The sequence below is a fragment of the Nannobrachium achirus genome, assembly GCF_963921795.1.
Source record: "Nannobrachium achirus genome assembly, chromosome: 14".
NCBI classification, from domain to species: Eukaryota; Metazoa; Chordata; class Actinopteri; order Myctophiformes; family Myctophidae; genus Nannobrachium; species Nannobrachium achirus.
In genome coordinates this window covers 28870728-28892335 of record NC_137821.1, presented here as the reverse complement: position 1 = coordinate 28892335, position 21608 = coordinate 28870728, and the positions used below count along the sequence as shown (strand labels likewise).

Sequence of the window (21608 nt, the reverse complement as noted above, 5' to 3'; positions counted from 1 at the left end):
CATTCACTCTCTCTCTCTCTCGCTCCCCCTCCCCTCCACCCCCGTCTCTCTCTCTAGACAGTGCAGTAATTGCAGGTGACAGCTGGTGCTTCTATTGTGTGAGAGAGCAAACAAAGGGGAAAAGTCATTATGTTCACAAAAAGAAAAGCACTCCCATGAACAATGCTCAGGTTTTATCACATTCCCAAGTTCAGTGAAGATTGGAAAATACATTTAAAAAAAAAGAGGATGAGGATTACAATGCAAAGAGAGTATATAAACACCAAAAGACAATTAAGATGTATTTTATTCACCGCAATGTAAACTGGCTCATTAGATTGTGTTTAAGGGCAGAGAGGCGCATCATTGATGCGTTATAATAACGCATCATTGACAGAACACCGTTTGTTTTCTCAACAAACAAATCTGTCGAATGCATTTGCAAATTCAGATAGAAGTAAAAACCCTGATCAAACCACATTGGATTGGTGTATTATGAACTAATAACTAATAACTTCTCTTTTGAGTTATTACTGTAGGCCATATAAGCCCATATTGTCAAAAGGATGGGAGAAAGGATACACAAGACATTATAATAAAGATCACCTTGAACTTAAGCCCTATATACTTTGTTGTATGATGAGTTGTATGTGATGCATCGGGAGCTTGTTGATGTGCCCTTTTCACTAGATTTACATATTTTGAATCCATTTGTACACTGTCAGAGTTAAGGGGAGACCTTGACATTTGAAAGCTTGAGAAACACTGATTTACACTGCTGTTGTCAGTCAGAGGCCCGCCGTGTGTGCGAGGAGCGCCACGTTATGTCTTCCGACTCAGTCAGCATGACGTAACGTCCCCACAGGCTGTGCCTGTCTGGTGAGCTCCCAGACTTTGTGTCCCATCATTCAGTTTTACTCTGCAATCTCTTTTGTATTCCCCAAGCACGTTCAATTGGAGATATAGTCTCACCACATAATAATGTCTGCTGACAATGGGTGTTTGTTTTGTTAAGTCTACAACAGGTATTGGTGTAAGGGACATGAGGTACGGGGTGTGTCAAGGCAGTCACTGCACACAAACACAGGGATTCCTGGCACGCGCGCGCGCGCACACACACACACACACACAGCTTTATTCCCTCTGTAGTACAACAACGGATGTCCTAGATTGACAGTGACTAATGGGGAAAGGTATTGCTGCGAATTACAGGGAGAGCTCATAACCATCAGCAAAGGTGTCTGACACGCACGCACACACACACACACACACACACACACACACACACACACACACACACACACACACACACACACACACACACACACACACACACACACACACACACACACACACACACACACACACACACACACACACACACACACACACACACACACACACACACACACACACACACACACACACACACACACACTAGCTGGCGGGAGAGGAGGGGCGGGCCTTCATAATATGTTCTCCTCGTCACTGTCAGTATTTCAATGTCAGGGCATCTTTCACGACTGATAGGGTTAAATGTTATCCGTGTGCTTTGCATACAAATCAAAAGGCAAATTAAGTTTGAATGTACATTAACGCGGCCGGCAAACTTGTGAAAATTATTTTCCAAGTGCCTAGGAAAATAGCCACTCGTCGATATTGGTGTTGACTTGTTGAAACGGTTTCAACTCATTGGTTTTGACTTTTGAAATTACAGTGTTTAGGAGCAACACAACAATATGGACATTCATTTAACAGGCTAATAGCAGCCTGTCATCTTTCTAATTGGCACGATGATCACATTTAATACACAGCTAATGAAAATACATCATTAGCATACATCAAATGCAGGGAAGACTAATTACAGTCAACGCTTTGACATCCTTATACCAATTAGGCGAACAACAACTAACAGAAAGTTATGTGTCATTTTGAATTGTTTCAAAGGTTTTGAACTTGATGTTTCTATAACTGGAGACAGGAAAAAAAAAACAGTGACACTATATAAATAACAGTAGATAATATGGATGGCATTGGTTTGTCTGTACTGTGTTTGCAATATATGTGGTACACCTACAATGTTGTTTGCTTTGTTTTATTGTATTGTATCTTTTATAAATCCATTTTTTTCCCTCTCAGGCATTGGTAAAACTTTACTTTATGGACTTTATGGTAGTTATTGCAGTGTTATTCCTTTCCATAACAGTACAGAAGGTAAGTTGATAACATTGTTTAAATCCCTTTACACTAAAGGGTCAGAATAGCTCATAATATACTTACAACACGAAGTGAGAAGTACAAAGACCGCAACCGTAATAGCACATCATTTATCTGACACATTTTCATTGAGCACCAACAGTATATTTATAGTATCATTATACTGGTGTGTATTTTGCACTTAAAATACTTCCCCATTTATTACCTCCGCCGACGGAGTTGGACGGGGTTATGTTTTTGCCTCGCTCCACTAAGTCTGTTTGTCTGGTAGCAAAATATCCCGGGAACGGGCGTCTAGATTTTCATGAAACTTGTTGGGAATGAACCATGCCCTGAAGAGATGATTTGGGGTCACGGTCAAATTTGAGTATTTTCATGAAACCTGTCCGGAATAAGTTTAAGATACGAAAAGTTGACCCAGCAGTAGAGCAAAACACATGGGAGAAGTGGGCAAGAGTAGAGTCAAGAAGTTAGTTTTTTTTTTACCCACTTTCTACAAGATCACAACATCGCATTGCGCAGATATTTACTGTAGAGCAAAATCTGGAGGGGTCCTAGAATAGAGACCTGGGGGACCCCAGTCAATTTAGAATGTCGGGTGGTTAATAAAACAAAATAAATTAAATAAAATGGTTAGACTCCGACACTAGACATCTGCACTGGCTCTCTGAATGAGTTAACACATACAGTCTATCAATACTGAATTATGATGAATAGTTTCCCCAAAGAGATGAATGAATGTTAGGTTTGCACTGAGCGCAATCTTTCTGATTAATACGCCGGAATGGAACCGAAGCCATCGATTGCTTTACCTGAGCAACAAGTCCTTTGCGGCTCCTGCGCGCGTGGTGGAAGCGCTTGATGAAGAGGGCCAGGAACTGCTTCCTGATCAGCTTCCAGCCAGTGATCACCACGGAGCCCCTCCCGTTCGCAGCGGCAACCTTCTGCAGAGCTGGAATGGATGTTGGGGACGCTTGTGTTATTTGTCATCCATTCACACGGAAAAGGATGCGATGAGCACATTGTTCAGTACAGCTACTGTAGCAGAAGCAGAGTGATCGAATGTGACTGAAAAGGGGGAGGCTAGCTAGGGAGTATAAAAGCACACCGTCAATGTCAAAAAGATTTATAACCTGTGTGATACTCTACTTCTTTTGCAAATAAGCTTTTTTTCTTTTTATAGCTCACAACCTCAAAAGTGTTACAATATTGTGTTCCAGATGTCCCCAAAAGCTACAAAGCATATTCTGATTGAAAGGCATATACACACACACTGTGTGAAAGCGATTTCTTTGCCCCAAATGGTTTTACACTCAAAAACAAAATTAACTGATTTGAAGACAGTTCTTTCATAACATTGTGCAGAAAGCTGCAGAAATGAAATGTTGCTTTGAGGAATAGTGTTTTCTTTTCAGCGCAGGGTGAACATGTCAAATTTAAGCTGAGCTACAAGTGATTAACTGTGGAAAATAGAATTGTATTGTGACAAAAGACCAACTTTAAAAAAGATAACTGAATGGTGAAACACAGGCACAAGCTACTGACAGGATAAAAATAAATGGGATCAACAAATTTGTTACTCTCCACTTTGCTTGAAAACTTTCCCTTTAACTCTGCAGGTGCTAGATGGAAAGCAAAGAAAAACAAAGTACTGAAATGTTTGCAGAGAACTGTGCACTTCATTCAAAGGATATTTTCAGAATTCGTTTTCGGGGGGCATTTTTAGAAAAGAGGTTTTGGAGTTTCGTTCAACAACGCCCAAACGAAAACATACCTCCATTTGGAGAAGCCTTGCCGGGGACTTGTTCTGAATCTGTCCCCATGTTGGCGGTGCTGTTCCGTTTAAATTCACGGGAGCTCCTTTTCCAGTCTCTCACCAACGGCTCATTCTTCGCTGTGGGAATACACATAAGATTTGTTGTTTTGGCCTGACCCAATTTAGGGTTATAAATAACAATAAGCACAGCAACCTGCCCTTACGAAGTACCACATTATTTCCCTGTAAAAGCAGAACCCCCGGCTATTCCAGGTGGGAATCTAATCAAGTCTGATTTTGAGTCGATGATTGAAATGTGAGGCCGTTTTGGCAATGGACCCAAACAAAACAGAGCTTGGAGTGCATGAGCATCCATCAAATGAGGGCAATCAGGCAGTTTGAGGAAAACTATAAAATATCAAAGGTGAAGTCATTATGCTGTACAGTATGTGTGGGCAGATATGATGGATGCAAGTATGCGTGCGTGCACTGCATTGTTTCAACTTACTTGGCATTTCCACATCAACGCCGGTGTCCTCTGCCACTTTTAGAAATATCTGCGAAAACAAAGTACTTGTCATCTTCCTCACCTAGGCACGTTATCCTGTGAGTGATTACCCTCCTACCAAGATGAACAGTGACTAAACGCACGCATCACACTCTGCCGCCACAAAAACATGCCCTGCCTACACACAAACAATCCACCTGCCCCATTTTATAAAAAACGTGGAGCATAGTGTCTGTTGTTAAGATATTTAAAAAGAATTCTCATGGAGCCTGCAGGCTTGAAGCATCTCACATCTCACAGTGTAATAACAAGAGTGTTTCCCAACAGTCACTCAGTTGTATAATTGTGATTCTACCAACAAAGGAATTCATGAACTATTCAGGCGTGGGGGTGTTAAATAGCTCAAAAGCAATTTGTTGAGCTTTAGATCAGTTATTTTTGGTAAAGAGATTTCATGTAGGAAAAAAGCTGTTGCAGTTGTAGTCCGTTTTACGAAGACTAGAGGGTTTAAGTGGTTAATTTAACTCTGACGGGTCCATGCAGGGTTAAATTAACTCAATCAGTGCCTTTCACGGGATGTCGCGTGAAAAGTAATAGAGTATTAATAGTGCCATTCACGCGATGTCGCGTGAAAAGTAATATATTACTGTAACGGCGAGTAAAAATACCTAGTACAATGGCCGACGCTCCGGAGACGAAATCCGCGCTGATTTGTCATCATCACGGCTCCACGAGCACACAATAGTCATCCCATAACATTGAGGTGGACGGCCGATCTCATCTTTAATGTCCATTATCTCAAAACTACACTTTAGAAGCTAGGATGGAGGCAGATGCTCGCTTATGTTACACAATGATAAAAGCTCCGGTCGGCCATTACACAACTCCACGTGGAGAACGATCGGTTCCGGCGCACGATCCGATGACGTCAGACCGGAAGTGATTGCGTGGTGGACTTCTGGCCTTCAAAATAAGACAACGCAAGTGAATGGGACCTGAAGGAGGCACTTTGGACATTATAATCCGTTAATGTCTGGGGCTCTGAATGAGTTAACACTCAGCGGATATACAGTACACACAGTTTAACTGTGGGTTTTTTGGAGCTCACCTCTTCCAGAGTGGTGTCGGAGATGCCGTAGCTGGTGAGGCCCAGAGCAGCCATCTCCTCGTCCAGCTCTTTGAAGAGCAGGGCGAAGGTGCCATCCTTTGCGCCGCCGTAAGGCAGGATGAAGGTGATCTCTTGGCCAATGCTCTCCAGGAACACCGCCTCGGGCTGGTGCCGCCGCACCAGCTTACTCACTGCGCTCACATCTGACAAAACACATTTGCCCACACAATTAGTCACGCAGACTCTGAAAACACGGCCAACCGCGGAACGTTTCGTGTATTTGCATAACACACTTGCCCAATGGGACTATGTGTCTTTTGATTTTTATTTGAAATACAAAACTATTTTTTTTTTTAGTGTTACACATTTTCTCAGTGACTGAATGTAAATGTTGATAAACCATCACAAATTCTGTCTGTGCAGGGAGATGATGTGACATGTTACATTTATCAGCATTTTGCTGGATGTGAAAACAACTGAATTGTGGAATAATATTAGGACTACTGCATATAATATGACTGCTGCAGTTAAGACATTTTTCCTGCTCTGTTATTTGCTCAGCTCAACATTCCTGAAGTTCTGTTCCTGTTAGCATTGGTCAACAACATACAGAAAGTGTCAAACATGAATTTAAGCCCCAGGAGAGATTAAAGAAGACATATTTTAGTAACAACGTAGCCTCCCTGTCCAATCTTGACACAAATCACAATGTGGTGCTCTATATAGGCTGTTCTAGTGTGGTACAGTCTACACCAGGGTTTCCCAAACTTTTTTGTCTCAGGGCACCCCATAAATATTTGTTTTAATCCAAGGCACCCCTACATTATAATTTTCACTCCCAGCACCTTATATTTATAGCATATCGTCGTTGTCGGGTGGAAACCTTATATGTCTAAAACCGTTAGTTTTGTATTTATCATCTATAAAATGTACTAAACTAGTGAAAACAGCAGATCTACAAGAACACAACGCCTCACATCGCGAGGCGTTGTGTGCTTGTAGATCGGCTGTTTTCACTAGTTTTGTGCAACAGAGGTTTCTGCCTGACAGTAATGATATTTTAGTGATTAAGTTGTGAGGAAAACGTTGAGATAATAGCCATTTGGTTAGAACTGACTGAAAATAGCTGTGTGCTTCAAGTTTAAAATTATACTAAATATTTTTTCAAGTGTCCAAATAAATTCCAAATATTATTATATTATCTCGCGGCACCCCAGACTGCCGTCGCGGCACCCCAGGGTTCCCCGTCACCCACTTTGAAAACCCCTGGTCTACACTCTATTTGGAAATAGTGATCTTTGTAATGTAAGGCACATTGGGAAGCTCTTTGGAGAAAAGGCGCTATATAAATGCACCATTTACCAATAACAAAAGAATAGTAACTAAAAAGGTTTAGCCAAAAAGAAGCAAGCAGTACTGTAGATTGTCAACTACGATCCAACGGGCAGAGGTGCATGAGCTGCAAATGGTCTAATTTTGAGGGAACAGACAGACAGACAGACAGACAGACAGACAGACAGACAGACAGACAGACAGACAGACAGACAGACAGACAGACAGACAGACAGACAGACAGACAGACAGACAGACAGACAGACAGACAGACAGACCGACCGACAGACCGACAGACCGACAGACCGACAGACCGACAGACCGACAGACCGACAGACCGACAGACCGACAGACCGACCGACCGACCGACCGACCGACCGACCGACCGACCGACAGACCGACAGACAGACCGACAGACCGACCGAACATCCATAGTCTACCAGGGGTCGGCAACCTTTTGACATGAAGTGCCATGTTTGTATTTAATTGATAGTGCATATCAACATTAAATGTAACTATGGCAACACATCAATAATAAAATATTTTCAATTCATGATTGATTAATTGAATATTAATGATTAATTTATTGTAAATTAGAGCAAAAATGCACCTATCTCCTAGACTCCCTCCCCAGTCAGGGAGGGAGTCAAATTGAATGTCAAATTATGTGCAGCGTGTAATTTGCATACAGATGTGAGGGGACTTCATTTTATTGACTACATTTGTTTTTAATATTTCATTCAAAGACAAAAATCCCCTCTCTCACACTTATGCCAGTGTGCCAGTGATTACCCTCTCCTGTGCCAATGTTGGCACCCGTTGCCTACCCCTGGTCTAAATAATATTATAGACAAACCCTGTTCTAGCTGACCTGGCCTGTGCAACTGTTGTTGTGTAACTTTGTAATATCCACATAATGATGCTGTGACCTTTGAGCACAGTGAGAGAGACAAGTGGACATCATTCACCTGCATTATCCATTCTGTAGCTGAGCCTTGGTTACAATCAATCAGAACAGTGTTGCAGCGCATGCTGCCTCCATTATTGATCCCGAAATGTGCAAAGATATTCACTGCAGGTTAACCAAGCAAGGCCCCAGCCTTTTATGAAGAAGTTAATCGATTATTTTCATACAGGCTAAACTATTTGTGTAAAAGGGCGTGTCTCTGCTTCTGTGTGCCAATGAAGAAGAACGTCCTGACACTGGCAGAGTTACAATTACATTTACAGTATGACATTTTCTGTTTCATAATTCTTAAGCAGCTTGTAAATTATCATACCAATGGAATACACAAATATGATGTTGCATGACATGTTTCCCAAGCATGATGAATTGGATAAAATGCCAAACACTTTCTTCTGATCGGGTGAGTGCAGTTCATTTATAACTTCAAGCTAGAGGGGATTTGATCTATCATTGTGCTCAAATCAAACTCGAGTTTATGAGTCTCTGGATGACATCTGAATGTAAAGATTAGCAGCTGGTGTCAGCCCACATAAGGGGTAACGACAAAGACAAAAACATGGCTTAAAAATGCTTGATCAAAGGCAAATCAAAAACACTCAGCTGTCATCTACTGTACATTAAGTATTTTCTCCCTGAATGAAAAATGAATGAATACAAATCTGGTCATAATCAGGAAAGGGACTGTTTAAACCTCCCCTTTGTTACCATAGACTGTAGAAAAATATGGACGAAGCAAAGCCATTGGTTTCTATGCAGCGCAAATGGCCCTTTTCTACCCCTTGGAATGGGTGTCGCCATCATAGAATTGTAAAGGCATCAGAGATACTATTGGCTGCCAACGGTCACGTGCAACGCAGGGATACATGGGAGAATGTGGTCGGAGCCTCCCGAAATACAGCACACGAAGAAGAACACAGCCGCCTGGTATCGGTTTAGTTGGCCACGCCCCCCCGCAACTTTATCATTTATTTTAAAATACATTGGACCACATTTCGACAAAACGAATATGATGGTGATTGAAAGGCAATTTTTAACTAGCGATAGGAACCATACAGTATTCATGAAAATGTTAATTAAGGTTAGAAAACGAAAGGGGAAAATGAATGGGATCCAATGGAGGGCAATTCTTTTTGCGATCGGCCGGGAGGGAAAACAGCGCAACTAGTGGCCAATCATAGTAAGTTTTAGTTCCGTATTGGAGTCTTTTTAAATCGGCAGAACTATGCCCCTGTTTGTTACCCTGGGGAAACTATTGAGACATTTCAAGTTACTGCAAATCAGTTACTTTGATTCCAGGCAATCACAATGTCACTTAATCTTTAAAGTTGAAACCTGGGATATCATTTGAAATATTTCTATAAATATCTTTGGTAATTTGCGATCACTGATTGTTAAAGAAGCATATAAATTATTAATAAAAATACTTGTTTTATGTGATGGCCTTCCTGCCCTGGCATTTGGCAATACCAAAGTGTCCATGTCCCAAAAAGACGATCGCTAAACAGTTACATTAATATTTAAGGGTGTGATTTCTAGTATTTCGTTTATACATTATTACACTGATAGATTGCTGGAAACTACTCTTGTTTTGCTACAGCTACTGAACACAACCGGTGCAACACTAGATGCGGCCATCATCTATTGTTTGTACTGTAGTTCAGACAGGGTTGCAATTACCTCTCCACTAGGAGAGGGAGACAAAATACTGCACATAAAATGTATGGATTGTTTCTTTAAGGACTAGCAGTGTTACAAGTTCCCATTACAGAGCTTACAGTAGGTAATGTTGGTGGAAATCAACAGTTTAAATGCATGCACTACTAGGTTCTATATACACATTATATTAACTGCGAGGTTGTACCTGAGGGGTCAGGGTTGCTCCAGTTGTGGCTGTCAAAGCCCTCGTCCAGACTGCCTCTCCTCAAAGGATGTTCCTATTGATCAGAACCACATTACAAAGGCATCATGTGTACAAGTACAACCTTGACAAATGTAATGTTATATAAATGGCATGAACCCCCGTCGTAGCACTACAATTTCATTGCACCAATTTAAAGCAGTAAGCTCGCATCACCAGATGCTACGTTCATCATTTACTGAAGCAGTGCCAAGATCAAATCCTGAGCCAAAGTTTTTAAGGTCAACGTGTCCGCACACATAATGTACTATGGCGTCTAAAAGCATTTAGGTTTACAGTATAATAATACTAGAAACAGAGTGAAATGACATCAGAGAGGTCTCACTGTCAAACTTATATCCAGTTCCATTTCATGATTGCATTATTTTTGTGTTAGCGAAATCTTCCATTCAGTAGCTATACATTAGCTTTGAATTCCTTGGTAGTGTCATCCAGGTCAAAGTCTTCTGACTGGGGAATTACCAAGTCCTCATTTGGTTAAGGGAGAGTTTTGTACCTCCCATGAAAACAGGATTGTTTGTTTGTTTATTTATTTAATTTCAAACAAATGTCTCCGCTCACTGCTAAGAGCCTGCAGACTAATGGTAATTGCTCTAGCCCCGCTGGCATCGGTGCATCTTGTTCATTTGCTCCTATTGATTAAAACTAAGTGCGTGAGGCACCATTGGCAAGCTAGATCAAGAATCACCCCTTTCCCCGGCGACAATTAGTATCATCCAGCACGTAGGTGTCTGCCAATTCTCATGCTGGGGGAGACTAAACACAGATCATTACAGGGGGAGGGGATCGGGAAAGAGCACTCTGCAAAGTCAGAGGGAGCCGTGTTCGATAATGGACTAGCAAAAGGTTACCGCTGTGTCAGAGGGGCTTGCTGTTTATAAGTCCTTCCTTCTGGTGCACGCCGTCCGATATGGTAAGGATCTATTTACATAGGAATATTACTACTGGTCCTCAACAACAGGATAATGATCTCACAATGCAACGGAGCTTTGATCACAAAATCTCTGTTAATCCCTATGCCATGAACACCACTACAGGTCTTCAATGTGGGGCGCCGCAGGCTCGCAGCACCCAGGGGTGGGTTGCTAAGGGGCACCATTTGGAAAGGAGAGGACGATGAAAAAGAAACAGAAAGAGACAGAAAGAAAAGACATTCATATATACTGTAAATATATTGATTACTGTGCCAGCTTATCCACTTTCAACCTGTCATAATAGTTAATAATAGTAACCTACTCCTCCCGCAAAGTTAATTCTGTATTTTCAGCCCAACCCAGCTGATTCGCTGCCCACAAGGACCGTGTGAGCAATTAGGGGTTAAGAGTCTTGCTCAGGGACACACATCGACATTGCTGTCCTGGCTTGGAATCGAACCTGTGACAACCAGGGGCTCTGGTCCCCAGGCAGGCTCCCTAACCATGTAGGGCTTGTCATTAATGACCATATTGCTCAAACATTTTCAAAATAACAGATCTACAATATTCTAGATTGGTTATTATCTCTATTATACTGTTTTCTTTTCTTTCTTTTTCTTTCATTCTTTTTTTTTTTAATCCATTTTGCAATAGAGGGGTTGTACACCAATGAAAAAAAGTGACAAAACCAGTGTGTGCCGCATTGGATGATGTCTGTGTGCTTGCAGTGGACTGAGAGCGTGTTCTGTTTAGACTGCTGCCTCCAGACATTACATAACACCACACACACACACACACACCTCCTTGGACTGGCTGTGCGTGACGCCGCCACGCTGCGTGGTCATCTTCTCCTCGCCGCCTCTGACCAGGGTGAGGTAGTAGCCGCTGCCGAAACACTTCTTGAGGAAGAGGGAGGAGCCGCAGCAGCGCATCCTGCCGTGGGAGATGATGGCGATCCGGTCGCCTAAGATGTCCGCCTCGTCCATGTGGTGCGTGGACAGGATGATTGTTCTGCCTGAAGGGGGGGGGGAGAGAGAGAGGGAGAGAGAGAGACTGAACTGAAGTAAACTAAATATTGGTTTCCAGGGACGTGCAGAGAATGTTAGAGAGTCAGGGTCTGAAATTTCTAAAAGGGCCTTTTAGTGAAAATATTGAAAATAGCAGACCTCCAAGCTCATAACGTGTCGTAGCACGACACGTTGTGAGATTGGAGGTCAGCTATTTTCAGTACTTGATTCAATACTGGAGATGTGGCGTTACGGCATGGATTTCTACACAGCGAGGGCAATTCTTTCAACATAAGATGCTGCATTCAAGTTCAGGAGAGTTTGGACAAGGCAATTCTCTTGAATGCTGCCTTCAGGTATGGCATAGAAAGAGGGCATTTGCATTTCTTTCACCATAGTCAACACAGCATTCATGGTCTGGAGAGGGCACTTTTTACAGACTGTTAAAAGGGCAGGGGCTCTGATGGAAATGTAAAATCATATTCCATATTGATGAACAGTTTTTCCCAACCATAATAACGTACTCCACACAAGAAATGAGTCCACACCAGTGAATATGCGTTTTTGTGTTGAAGTTTAGTCAGAGTTCAAAGTACTGTACAAGTACAGTATAGAGCATTTTCACCCATCGTAAGCTCTCTGAGTACAAAGCATAATGATTCACAGATATATGGAGTTTACAGAATACATTAGTCACATTCTGATTGGACAATTAAACATAACATGGATGGGATGTTGTTGTGACTGAGTCTCGTGGACTCAGAAGCCAAGGATGTAGAATGTTTTGTTTTTTCATTATCCCGTGTCCTGGACACTTTGACATTTCGCTGGTCAATCTTTCTGTCCCTGGAGTGGGGCAGATTCTCGTCTCGTGCATTAGTTATCAGATCAAAACATCATGGCATTGACTTTTAACACTGAGAATGATATCTATACCATATTAAACATTTTAATCTTATCAGGCTCAAGCCCCCTTTCATGTCTATGTGTGCCTATTGGTTTCACTTGAACAGGCACAGTTAGAAAGGCACAGAAATGGTCCCTCTCTTTGTGTGTGTGGGTGGGTGGATGGATGGGTGCGTGTAGGCATACCTAAATGAGAGTGTGTGTCTGAGACAGCAAATCAAAGGACCGGATGGACTGGGATAAGAAATACAAAGAGAACATGAAGGCAATGTAATGAAAAGTATATAAAAGAGCACTTTTGCAGCATACAACAATTATCGGGACTTGTTTGTTTTGGCAACGGCTTGACAAGAAAAGATGCCATGAATCAAAATGGTTCAAAACAAGCCAGTAGCACAATCTGTCTCTGTGTGGCAGTCACTTATCATCTAACTGCTGTCTGCTGTGTTTTTCACTCATGGCTGTCCTCATGGCAACAAAACAAACTCCACAGCCAGTTTTTGTGTGTTTGTGAGCCTTGGACAAAATGGCAACGGAAGCCACTAAAGTCTATCTGTCTATCTGCCTGCCTGTCTATCTCTCTCTCTCTCTGTATTTGTCTCTCTACCAATGTCCCTTTCATGTCCATATATGGAGACCCTGTATATGGGCATATTGGTTGAATTGGGGGTTCTGGACAACTGGATATCCATATATGGCCATATATGGATATGCATATCCAAACAGCTCGGCAGGAGGCACCACACTCCCTCGAATCCTTGCCGATGCACGCGCCGTGTTTGAAGTTGGTCAATCCCTTATTATGCATATGACCAAGGACATGCTGTAGCGGTCAAATCTGTGGCTCTGGACAACCAGATCTCCATATACTGTATATGGGCTTATGGGGTTCGTTTATATGTCTTAGTCATAGTGTGTGGGTGTGTCAGCTTTGTTTATGGTTATGTCTGAGTCATACAGTATATTGACATAGCATCTATGTTGCATTGTCTATCCTTATCTCCCCCTGACCTTTCTATAGTAAATACCATTTATTTTTGCATTGTTTTTTTACGACTGTTTTTCTGATATCTTCTGCATAGTACCGTGTTCTGTCTGTCATTCGATATTAATTTTTTTTTTAAAGGATTTCAATTGAAACAAGCCATGGCTTTCCTTTTAGCTGACCTTGTACCAGTGAACTGTACTGTCATGAAACTGTACCTTTTCCTATGCAAACTTCTAAGTCTTCAATCTATCAATCAATCAATGCCTGTTAAATGGTTTATCGGGTTTGTCTATGGTTATGATGAGTTGTCTATGGTTATGAGTTGATAAGTGTGTGTCATCACCACTTATCCCTTACGGGGACAAAGAACGTGCAAAGTGGTCCCTTCATTGACGAAAGTGGATGTTCAGCCTTTTTGGACCGGCCAACCATTTTTGGCCCTGTGATCCTCACCAATCTCACGTCCTCAAGTCAATCCCCGTCAACCTCTAAGCTGCTAAATCCGTCTATTCCATTTAAATCCTTTGCGCTACACCAAGCATGTTTGAAGCCTTCTGGATAAACACGACGACAAAATGTCCTGCTGTAACCCACAGACGACGAGTGTTGCTGCACTCATCAAAACAACTCGCTCAATTAAACCCATGGGAATGGGCAGCATGCTCCTAAGGTGGGAGGTCGGCTGAGGAGAAGGCGACACTTTTTCAAGGGATTAGTTGCGGTTTACGAGGAGGGGGAAAAAATACAGTGCATCGCCTGTGAATTGGGAGTGAAATAAATGTGCGTGGACTGTGGACAGTCACAAAGGTATTCTGATTTATAGAGTGTTACGGTGCATTATGGCAGGAATTGATAGCTCAAATACGTGGGTAGGTGGGTGGGCGGGGATCTCAGGTAAATGCGCTGTGGTCCCACAATGAACAATAACGTTCAGGTGGGAACCTGAGTTCTGTAATTCAGCTCCCAGCTCCTGTATATCAAGTGGATGGATATGGATTTTAACGCGGTGTTGTCTGAGCAGAGACGGGTATTGTGCGCCCCGGGCAGTATGATGAATTATTGGGCGGAACTGTGATGACTGCTCTTTGAGACAATGAATTCGGATCAATGATACTGAGAATTACCGCGACGCCCCCGTCAGCATTTCCTTGGAGTCAAAAGACATAAGCCCCCTTGTTTTGATTAAATAGGATCCAATTGAAAAGTGTATACACATTGAAATATGGACGCGAGTTACATTTAATACCTATAGTGCTTTTCATTATAATATCTCACAGCATGATTTGGACCATGTGTGAAGGTTATGAATTCGTTTCAGGACTAAACCCCTCTCCCTCTCTTGTCTTCTGTCCAATTCCCTCCTTCCTCCCTCCCTTCCTCTCGACTGACTCTGCAGCCTCTTCCTTTCTCTCCGCTATTTCATCAGTCATCTGTCCACCAGCGCTTTGGTTATCTGAAACCCTCAGAGCTGGGTTAAAAGTCTCAGAGCAGCTGAAAGGATGTGGCACGGAGCTGGCCAGTCAGATGGCCCATGCCATTTCCATTCACTCCTCTGTGCCTGCGCTCCACTCTCATTATCCACCGCCAAATCCTCTTCATATTGATCTAAGAGTTGGTTCTCTGACTCCAATGCAAGGATGCTCTTTGCAACCTTCTCTCCTCCACAGGCATCATGTGCCCACATAGACATCAAAGGGGGCTTGAGCCCCTGCCCTTTTAAGTGCCCTCTTCAGACCAGGAATGCAGTTTTTGCTATGGTGAAAGAAATGCAAATGCCCCGTTTCCATGTCATACAGTATCTGAAGGCAGCATTCAAGAGAATTGCCTTGTCCAAACTCTCTTTAACTTGAATGTAGCATCTCATGTCGACAGAATTGCCCTCTCTGTGTAGAAATCCATGCTGTTACGCCTGAGGTCTGCTATTTTCTATATTTTCACCAAAAGGCCCTTTTAGAAATTTCAGCCCCTACCTCTCTAACATTCTCTGCTCCTCCATCCTCAACTCCCCTCAACTGCCACTCACTTCCTCACTGCTGAAGCTTTCATCACCAAGCCTGGGTATTCATCATCTACTTGTGAGAATGTTGTAGCATTTTCTACGATCCCTCCCCACTAACCAATCATTTAACTGTCTACCTTTTCTCCTCTGTAATCACATTTCGGTCCTGAAACTGGTGTCATCCACCCGACCGACCTCCTGTACCCTACCCCCCCCCCCCCTCCTCAATCTTTCCGACCATTGTCCCAGATCTACTCCCATTCATGACCACGGACAACAACCTTCAAGTCAACCACCGTTACGCCACTCAAAGAAATAACCCTTGACCCCTTTGACCGAAACAGCACTTGTCGCAGTCAGAGGCACTCAGGCTACCTTCCTCCTTCCACTCCTCAGTCCTGATCCCTCTTGAACATTCAGCAGAAATAGCTCAATGCAGACAAGAAGGAGCTTGTGTTCATATTCATAACCCAGTCAGGATCTTTCCCTTTCTAAGTAGGCCTACCTGGGAGTGGTCCTGACCTGGACAGTCAGCTTTGGCATGATCAGCGATCATCGATCCTGTACGACTCTGCTTAGCTCCATATCCAAGCCTCGGTCATCTTGACTACTTACTTGATTATTCCAACTCCCTCCTTGATGGTCTGACGACATGCTCACTCGAACCCTACATTTGATCCACAATGCTGCAGCATTATTGGTCTTCAATCTCCCTAAAATGTTACATCTCACCCTTCTGCACTCCCTTAACTGGCTTATGGTTGCTCCCCCCCATCAAATTCAAAATGCTGGTGATGACCTACAAGGCTACCAAGTACATGGCACCCCCTACAAGACATGATCTCCTCATACACCCCTTACTGTATAATACATCAGCTAAGACTCTCCTCCCTAGACACTCTGGCCAACGCTCCGAGCTTCCAAGACGTCACCCCCCACACAGGACTGCAGTCTCACTTTACCTAGCACTAATTTTTCTTTGCATCACTTCTAGTTTCCCATTTTGATAGATGGTAGTTGTGTAGATGCATATTTGTTACTTGTTCATTTGCTATGCATGTTATTTAGACATTGTTGACATTAGCTGTAGAGGCAATTATGTCTTAAAAGGTTGTGCTGAGTGTTTTCTAAACATCAAAACGTCTTAAGCTTGTGATTCAGCAGCAGTAGATAGACAATACGTTGAATGCAATGTTTTAGAGGAGTTGCTGTTACATCATTAGTAGTTAGTGGGTCAGAATATGGAGCATAATTCTTTAGAAATGCCAGAGAAGCTGCTGTAAGAAATTGTAATCAGTGCGTAATGAACTTGAGCTGTTGTAAAACAAATCGCTCATGACTGAGAATGTTATTGGTTGGATAGGTTTTTGTGAGAACATTTGTCTGTAAGTTACGTGTGAATAGCCTCATACAGTAATTATTCAGCTCACAGATCAGAGAACAGACTCATTCATTGTCCCACGCAGTGTCAAACTATTTAACTTACACAATGCACTATACCCCCAGACGGCGCTTCATGATCATGTGCGTGCGTGTGTATCTTGCCCACTACTACACCGATCAGCATCATCTTGTGCATGCTGCAAGCAATCCATGGAACTAAGTAACCAATATTTTTCAATAGTTACAGGTCAGTACACTGTCTGCTTCATTGTGTACATACTGAACTTAATCTATGATGTTAGATCATTACCTATATTCATCATCATTACATTTCATCATGGGAAGTTACACATTACATTGTAGAGTATAGTATGTAACAGAATATGTCATCACTGTTCACTTTTGTTTGCTGTCATTTATAGTACAGTGTTGATTGTACATTCATGATGTATACATTAGGGCCTAATGGTTTGGAAAATATGCTATTTCTATTTCATCAGACAAATACATGTACAACTAGAAGCAGTGCTCTTCCGAGCACAGGTCTCCACCAGGCCGTGCGTCCTGGTGGTGCTACTGTATAATAGGCCAATGTAAAAAGGGTGGCATATGTTCTTCACCTTAGATCTTTCATGGCAGTCGGACGCTGCATGCATGATTTCAAGCATTGTGTTCCAAAAATGTGTTTTTCTAAAGTCTACCTGCTGGTGGCGCTATAACAGGACAATGTTAAAAAGGTAGCATTTGTTCCTTGACCTAGTGGGAATATGTGTGGCAAATGTCACGGTAATCGCAAGCTGCGTTGATGATTTGAGGCATTTTGTTCAAAAACGGAGCAATCCTGCAAACTTTGGAAGCTAATATTAGCCAATCAGGATGGAATGTGAAATATCAGACGGATTGGACTTGATCACATGACTATAGAGATACTGTGTACCGATTTGCATGATTTTTGGATAAAATCTCAAGGAGTAATATCCAAAAATGTGTTTTACATAAGTCAGGCCAAAGGTGGCGCTATAAAAGGCTGATGTGAAAAATGCAGGGCAAAGGTTTATCCTTAGCCTCTAGGGAGTGCGCTTACAAAGTTTGAAACTGATCGGTGGAGTTATAGGTAAAACCACAAATCGGGCTGTTATAGCGCCACCATGAGGCTGATTAAAAAAAAATTAAGTGGCATTTCTTCCTCGGCCTAGTGGGAACGTGTGTGCGCGATTTCATGATAATTGCACTTTGCGTTTGTGATTTGAGGCATTTTGTTCAAAACGGCTCAATCCCACAAACTTTGGAAGCCAATCTTAGCCAATCAGGATGGAATATGCAAAATCGGACAGATCCGTGTCGATCACATGACTGTCGAGATATTGCCTACCGATTTGTAGGATTTTTGGACAAAATCTGTAAGAGTAGTGCACAGAAATGTGTTTAGCAAACATTGGCCACTAGTTGGCGCTAGAAAAGGCCCATTTGAAAAATTTAGGGCAGAGGTTCTAGATTGGCATCCAGGGAATGTGTGTGCTCACTTTGGCAGCGACCGGGCCAACGGTGACTGAGATTTGGCGCTCACAAACTGCGAGGACGCACGGACGGACGGACGGACGGACGCACGGACGCACGCACGGACGGACACACGGACGGAGGGGAAAACATACTCTCCCTCAGCCTTCGGCTGGTGGAGACAATAACTAGAAATGTATATTTCTTGTTCCTCCTGCAGTTTGAGAGATAACACATTGACCTCACACTTCGATTGTCTCCCCGATTTGTTCTTAGAGGACAAGCAGTGCATCAGTTCTGCAAAGGGTTCTCCATCATAGTAACAGATATACTGTATAGGGCCCGCTCACTGAATAAGAAGACTGAAGGGGGAGTAGGAGAGTATCACATCCTTTGCATCAATATTTATTGGACTGGATTGCATTCAATATTTTTTTAAGCCCCAATCTGTTCTCAACACAAGTTTCCTGCAAGCGTTTTGTAATTACATTTAAACATTTTGTTTCACAATGTGTTGCCATAAGACAAGGTACAGTACGTCCGGTTCTTCCCAAACATAACACTCAATTAGAATTAAGACCAGCAGTGGAAAGGCTCTCAGCGGGTACATCCAACAATGATGATCATGTAATGCTTTGTTAACGGAATAGTAGAATATTGAAATAAATACATGAATTTACAGTGAGCTAGTTACATGAGACAAAGAATACACTGTAGGAAAAGCCTAATGGTGGAGATATTTCAAGGGTGGAAATTTGGTTTTGGATAGAGCTAGGATAACGAGATAAGAGAAGATGAGAGAATGCTACAGGCCAAAGGAAATACCCATTGATAAGTGTCCGAAGATAAAATTAAACATCTGGCAACCCTTAAAAAACATTGCAATCTCATAATGAAAAGAAGACTCTACGGCTGTATTAACATACTGTGTTGATTGATCTTTTATGACCATTAGTTGTGTCCCTTGATACCACTGACTAGTTTCCACTAATATGTGCTAAACTGATTCTAATTAAGTACAGTACATGTGATGTCCATGCATAGTTTTATAACTTCCAAGCTTGACATTTCAAGATTCAAATCACAGCCGCCTTTAATGCAAAGATCTGAGGAATACTCAAAGTTGTACATTTCTCCACATATTAAATAAATGAACTAAATTGACTAAATTAAATAAACATTGTGCTCTTCAACAGCTGCAAAAATCAGCCATCCCTATAATAAATGCTGCATGTCCAAATATGACTCATTATAGCCTGAAGAGATTTATAGACATAGTTTAGAGTTATGAAATGCTTTTTTGTTTTGATTGTTTGCCTGCCAGCAAGAATAATACTGTATGGGATTCTATCAAAACAAACATACTCACAGCGCACTTTGGCCAGTTTGTAAACACACAAAAAACTACTAATTAACGACGCAGAACATCAATATCGGGCCCAATATACTTTCACACAGACAATAGACTCCCTACAGTATAGCTTGTTGTGCTTGACAAACCTCAATGCCAACAAGACCACGGAGAACACACACACAAAACATGACTCATTCAACTAATCACACTGTGGGTGTTCTCATTCTGAGAGTTATCTCCTTCTTCCAATCGGAGTGAGAGGGCTTGATTAGTGCATTCACAGCTAATGAGACAGTGAGGGCAGAATGACGCTCAATGCACATTAAACATTTAGCTGTTGAGGGAATGTCTTATTATAATGTCTGCATCTTGCTTACAGCTACTGGCAAGCACAACGTCTACAGTATGTGGCCAAAGAGTGTCAAGTCCACTGATGTGGCAGACATTTAACGACTGTTAAAAGGCAATGTCAATTAAAGCTCTTCGGACGACTTCTCTTCGCTGCCGCTGCTATCCATTTCAGTGCAAATCATCGTTTACTTTCCACCCACATTTTACAGCGTCACAAGGAGCAGGTCTTTAAAGCAAATAAGTTCTGTGAATTTGACAGTTTATCATTTTAAAAGAGCCCTTTATAAAGTCATATTCAATACTCCTCAGCCTTGCCAGTTAAAACTTTACCTTAAACTGGGGCTCACTTCCGCAAACTTTCTCACTACGAAGCCAGATCAAATATATGCTCTGTGAGACGTAGACTAGTCGATAGTACAAATATCAGGCACTTCAAAGCTTGAAGTGAAGCTTTGGTCCTTACAGCAGAGCTCATACCTTGTTTGTACTTCAGAAGAAGTTCCCAGATACCCCTGCGGGCGTACGGATCCACCCCTGCTGTGGGCTCATCCAAGATGACGATTTTGGATCCCCCGACAAATGCGATGGCCACTGACAACTTCCTCTGCATCCCACCTGAAAGACAGGACATTCGATCACATCCGGTATTAGACTGTGAAACAACAAAAACTTTGGGTGGAAGACTGTTCGTGGACGATTTGATTAAATGGCAAGTCAAAATGTAGGTCACATTTAATTGAGACTGCCTCTTGGAGTTAAACAGAAACTCTTGAAAGAACAACACTGTGCAAACCCCTGTCAAGCACATCATCTTACTAGGTATTAGTTATTTGATGCGGCAATGATGTGAGGGAATGGTGTACTGTTGGAAGTGTGTCAGCCATGTTCTCCGGATGTGTTATTTGCCTTTTGCATGTCACATGGTGATTGATGGCAGGGTGCTGGGTATGCCTTGCTGGGGCTACTGCACACCTGCCACACTTCTCAGGCTTGCAGGGAGCTGCTCAGAATGCATCCTACGTCGTGCTAATGTAGCAGAAATGTCAGGGTAGATCAACCTTGAAAGTCATATTTCAGTGATTTTGCTCACAAGCTATCCATGACTAGGAACAATTTATCAAGCAGGACTTGCTCATACCTCCGCCCGTCCCACCCCGACAATGAATTACAGCCGCTGACATGCAGGTACGAAGTACAGGTGCATGTGCGCGTGTCTAGACAGGCACATGCACCCGCGCAGGAATACTCTGACAGGAAGATTAGGCACTTCATATTTAATAAAAGGATAATCTGCGGATGATATCGCCGCCCGGGGGATGTGTACTATGCACCAACCGAGCAAACGGATATATCTGCACCTGTGTGCACACACACAGATTAACAAATGACCTCAAATAAGAATTTACATCTGTGCATGATTTCCA

General features: G+C 42.4%; 1 protein-coding gene across 1 annotated transcript in view; it reads right to left on the bottom strand.

Annotated features, from left to right (window-relative positions):
- The window catches only part of LOC308297950 (phospholipid-transporting ATPase ABCA1-like), a gene marked incomplete at its 5' end in the record, with an annotated part of 237041 nt that overhangs the window by 145723 nt on the left and 69710 nt on the right, over window positions 1–21608 (bottom strand). The window contains 7 exon segments of the mRNA XM_080741514.1: window positions 3009–3148; window positions 3971–4090; window positions 4461–4509; window positions 5569–5771; window positions 9729–9801; window positions 11500–11714; window positions 20662–20799. Coding sequence (XP_080597640.1) covers window positions 3009–3148; window positions 3971–4090; window positions 4461–4509; window positions 5569–5771; window positions 9729–9801; window positions 11500–11714; window positions 20662–20799 — 938 coding nt within the window.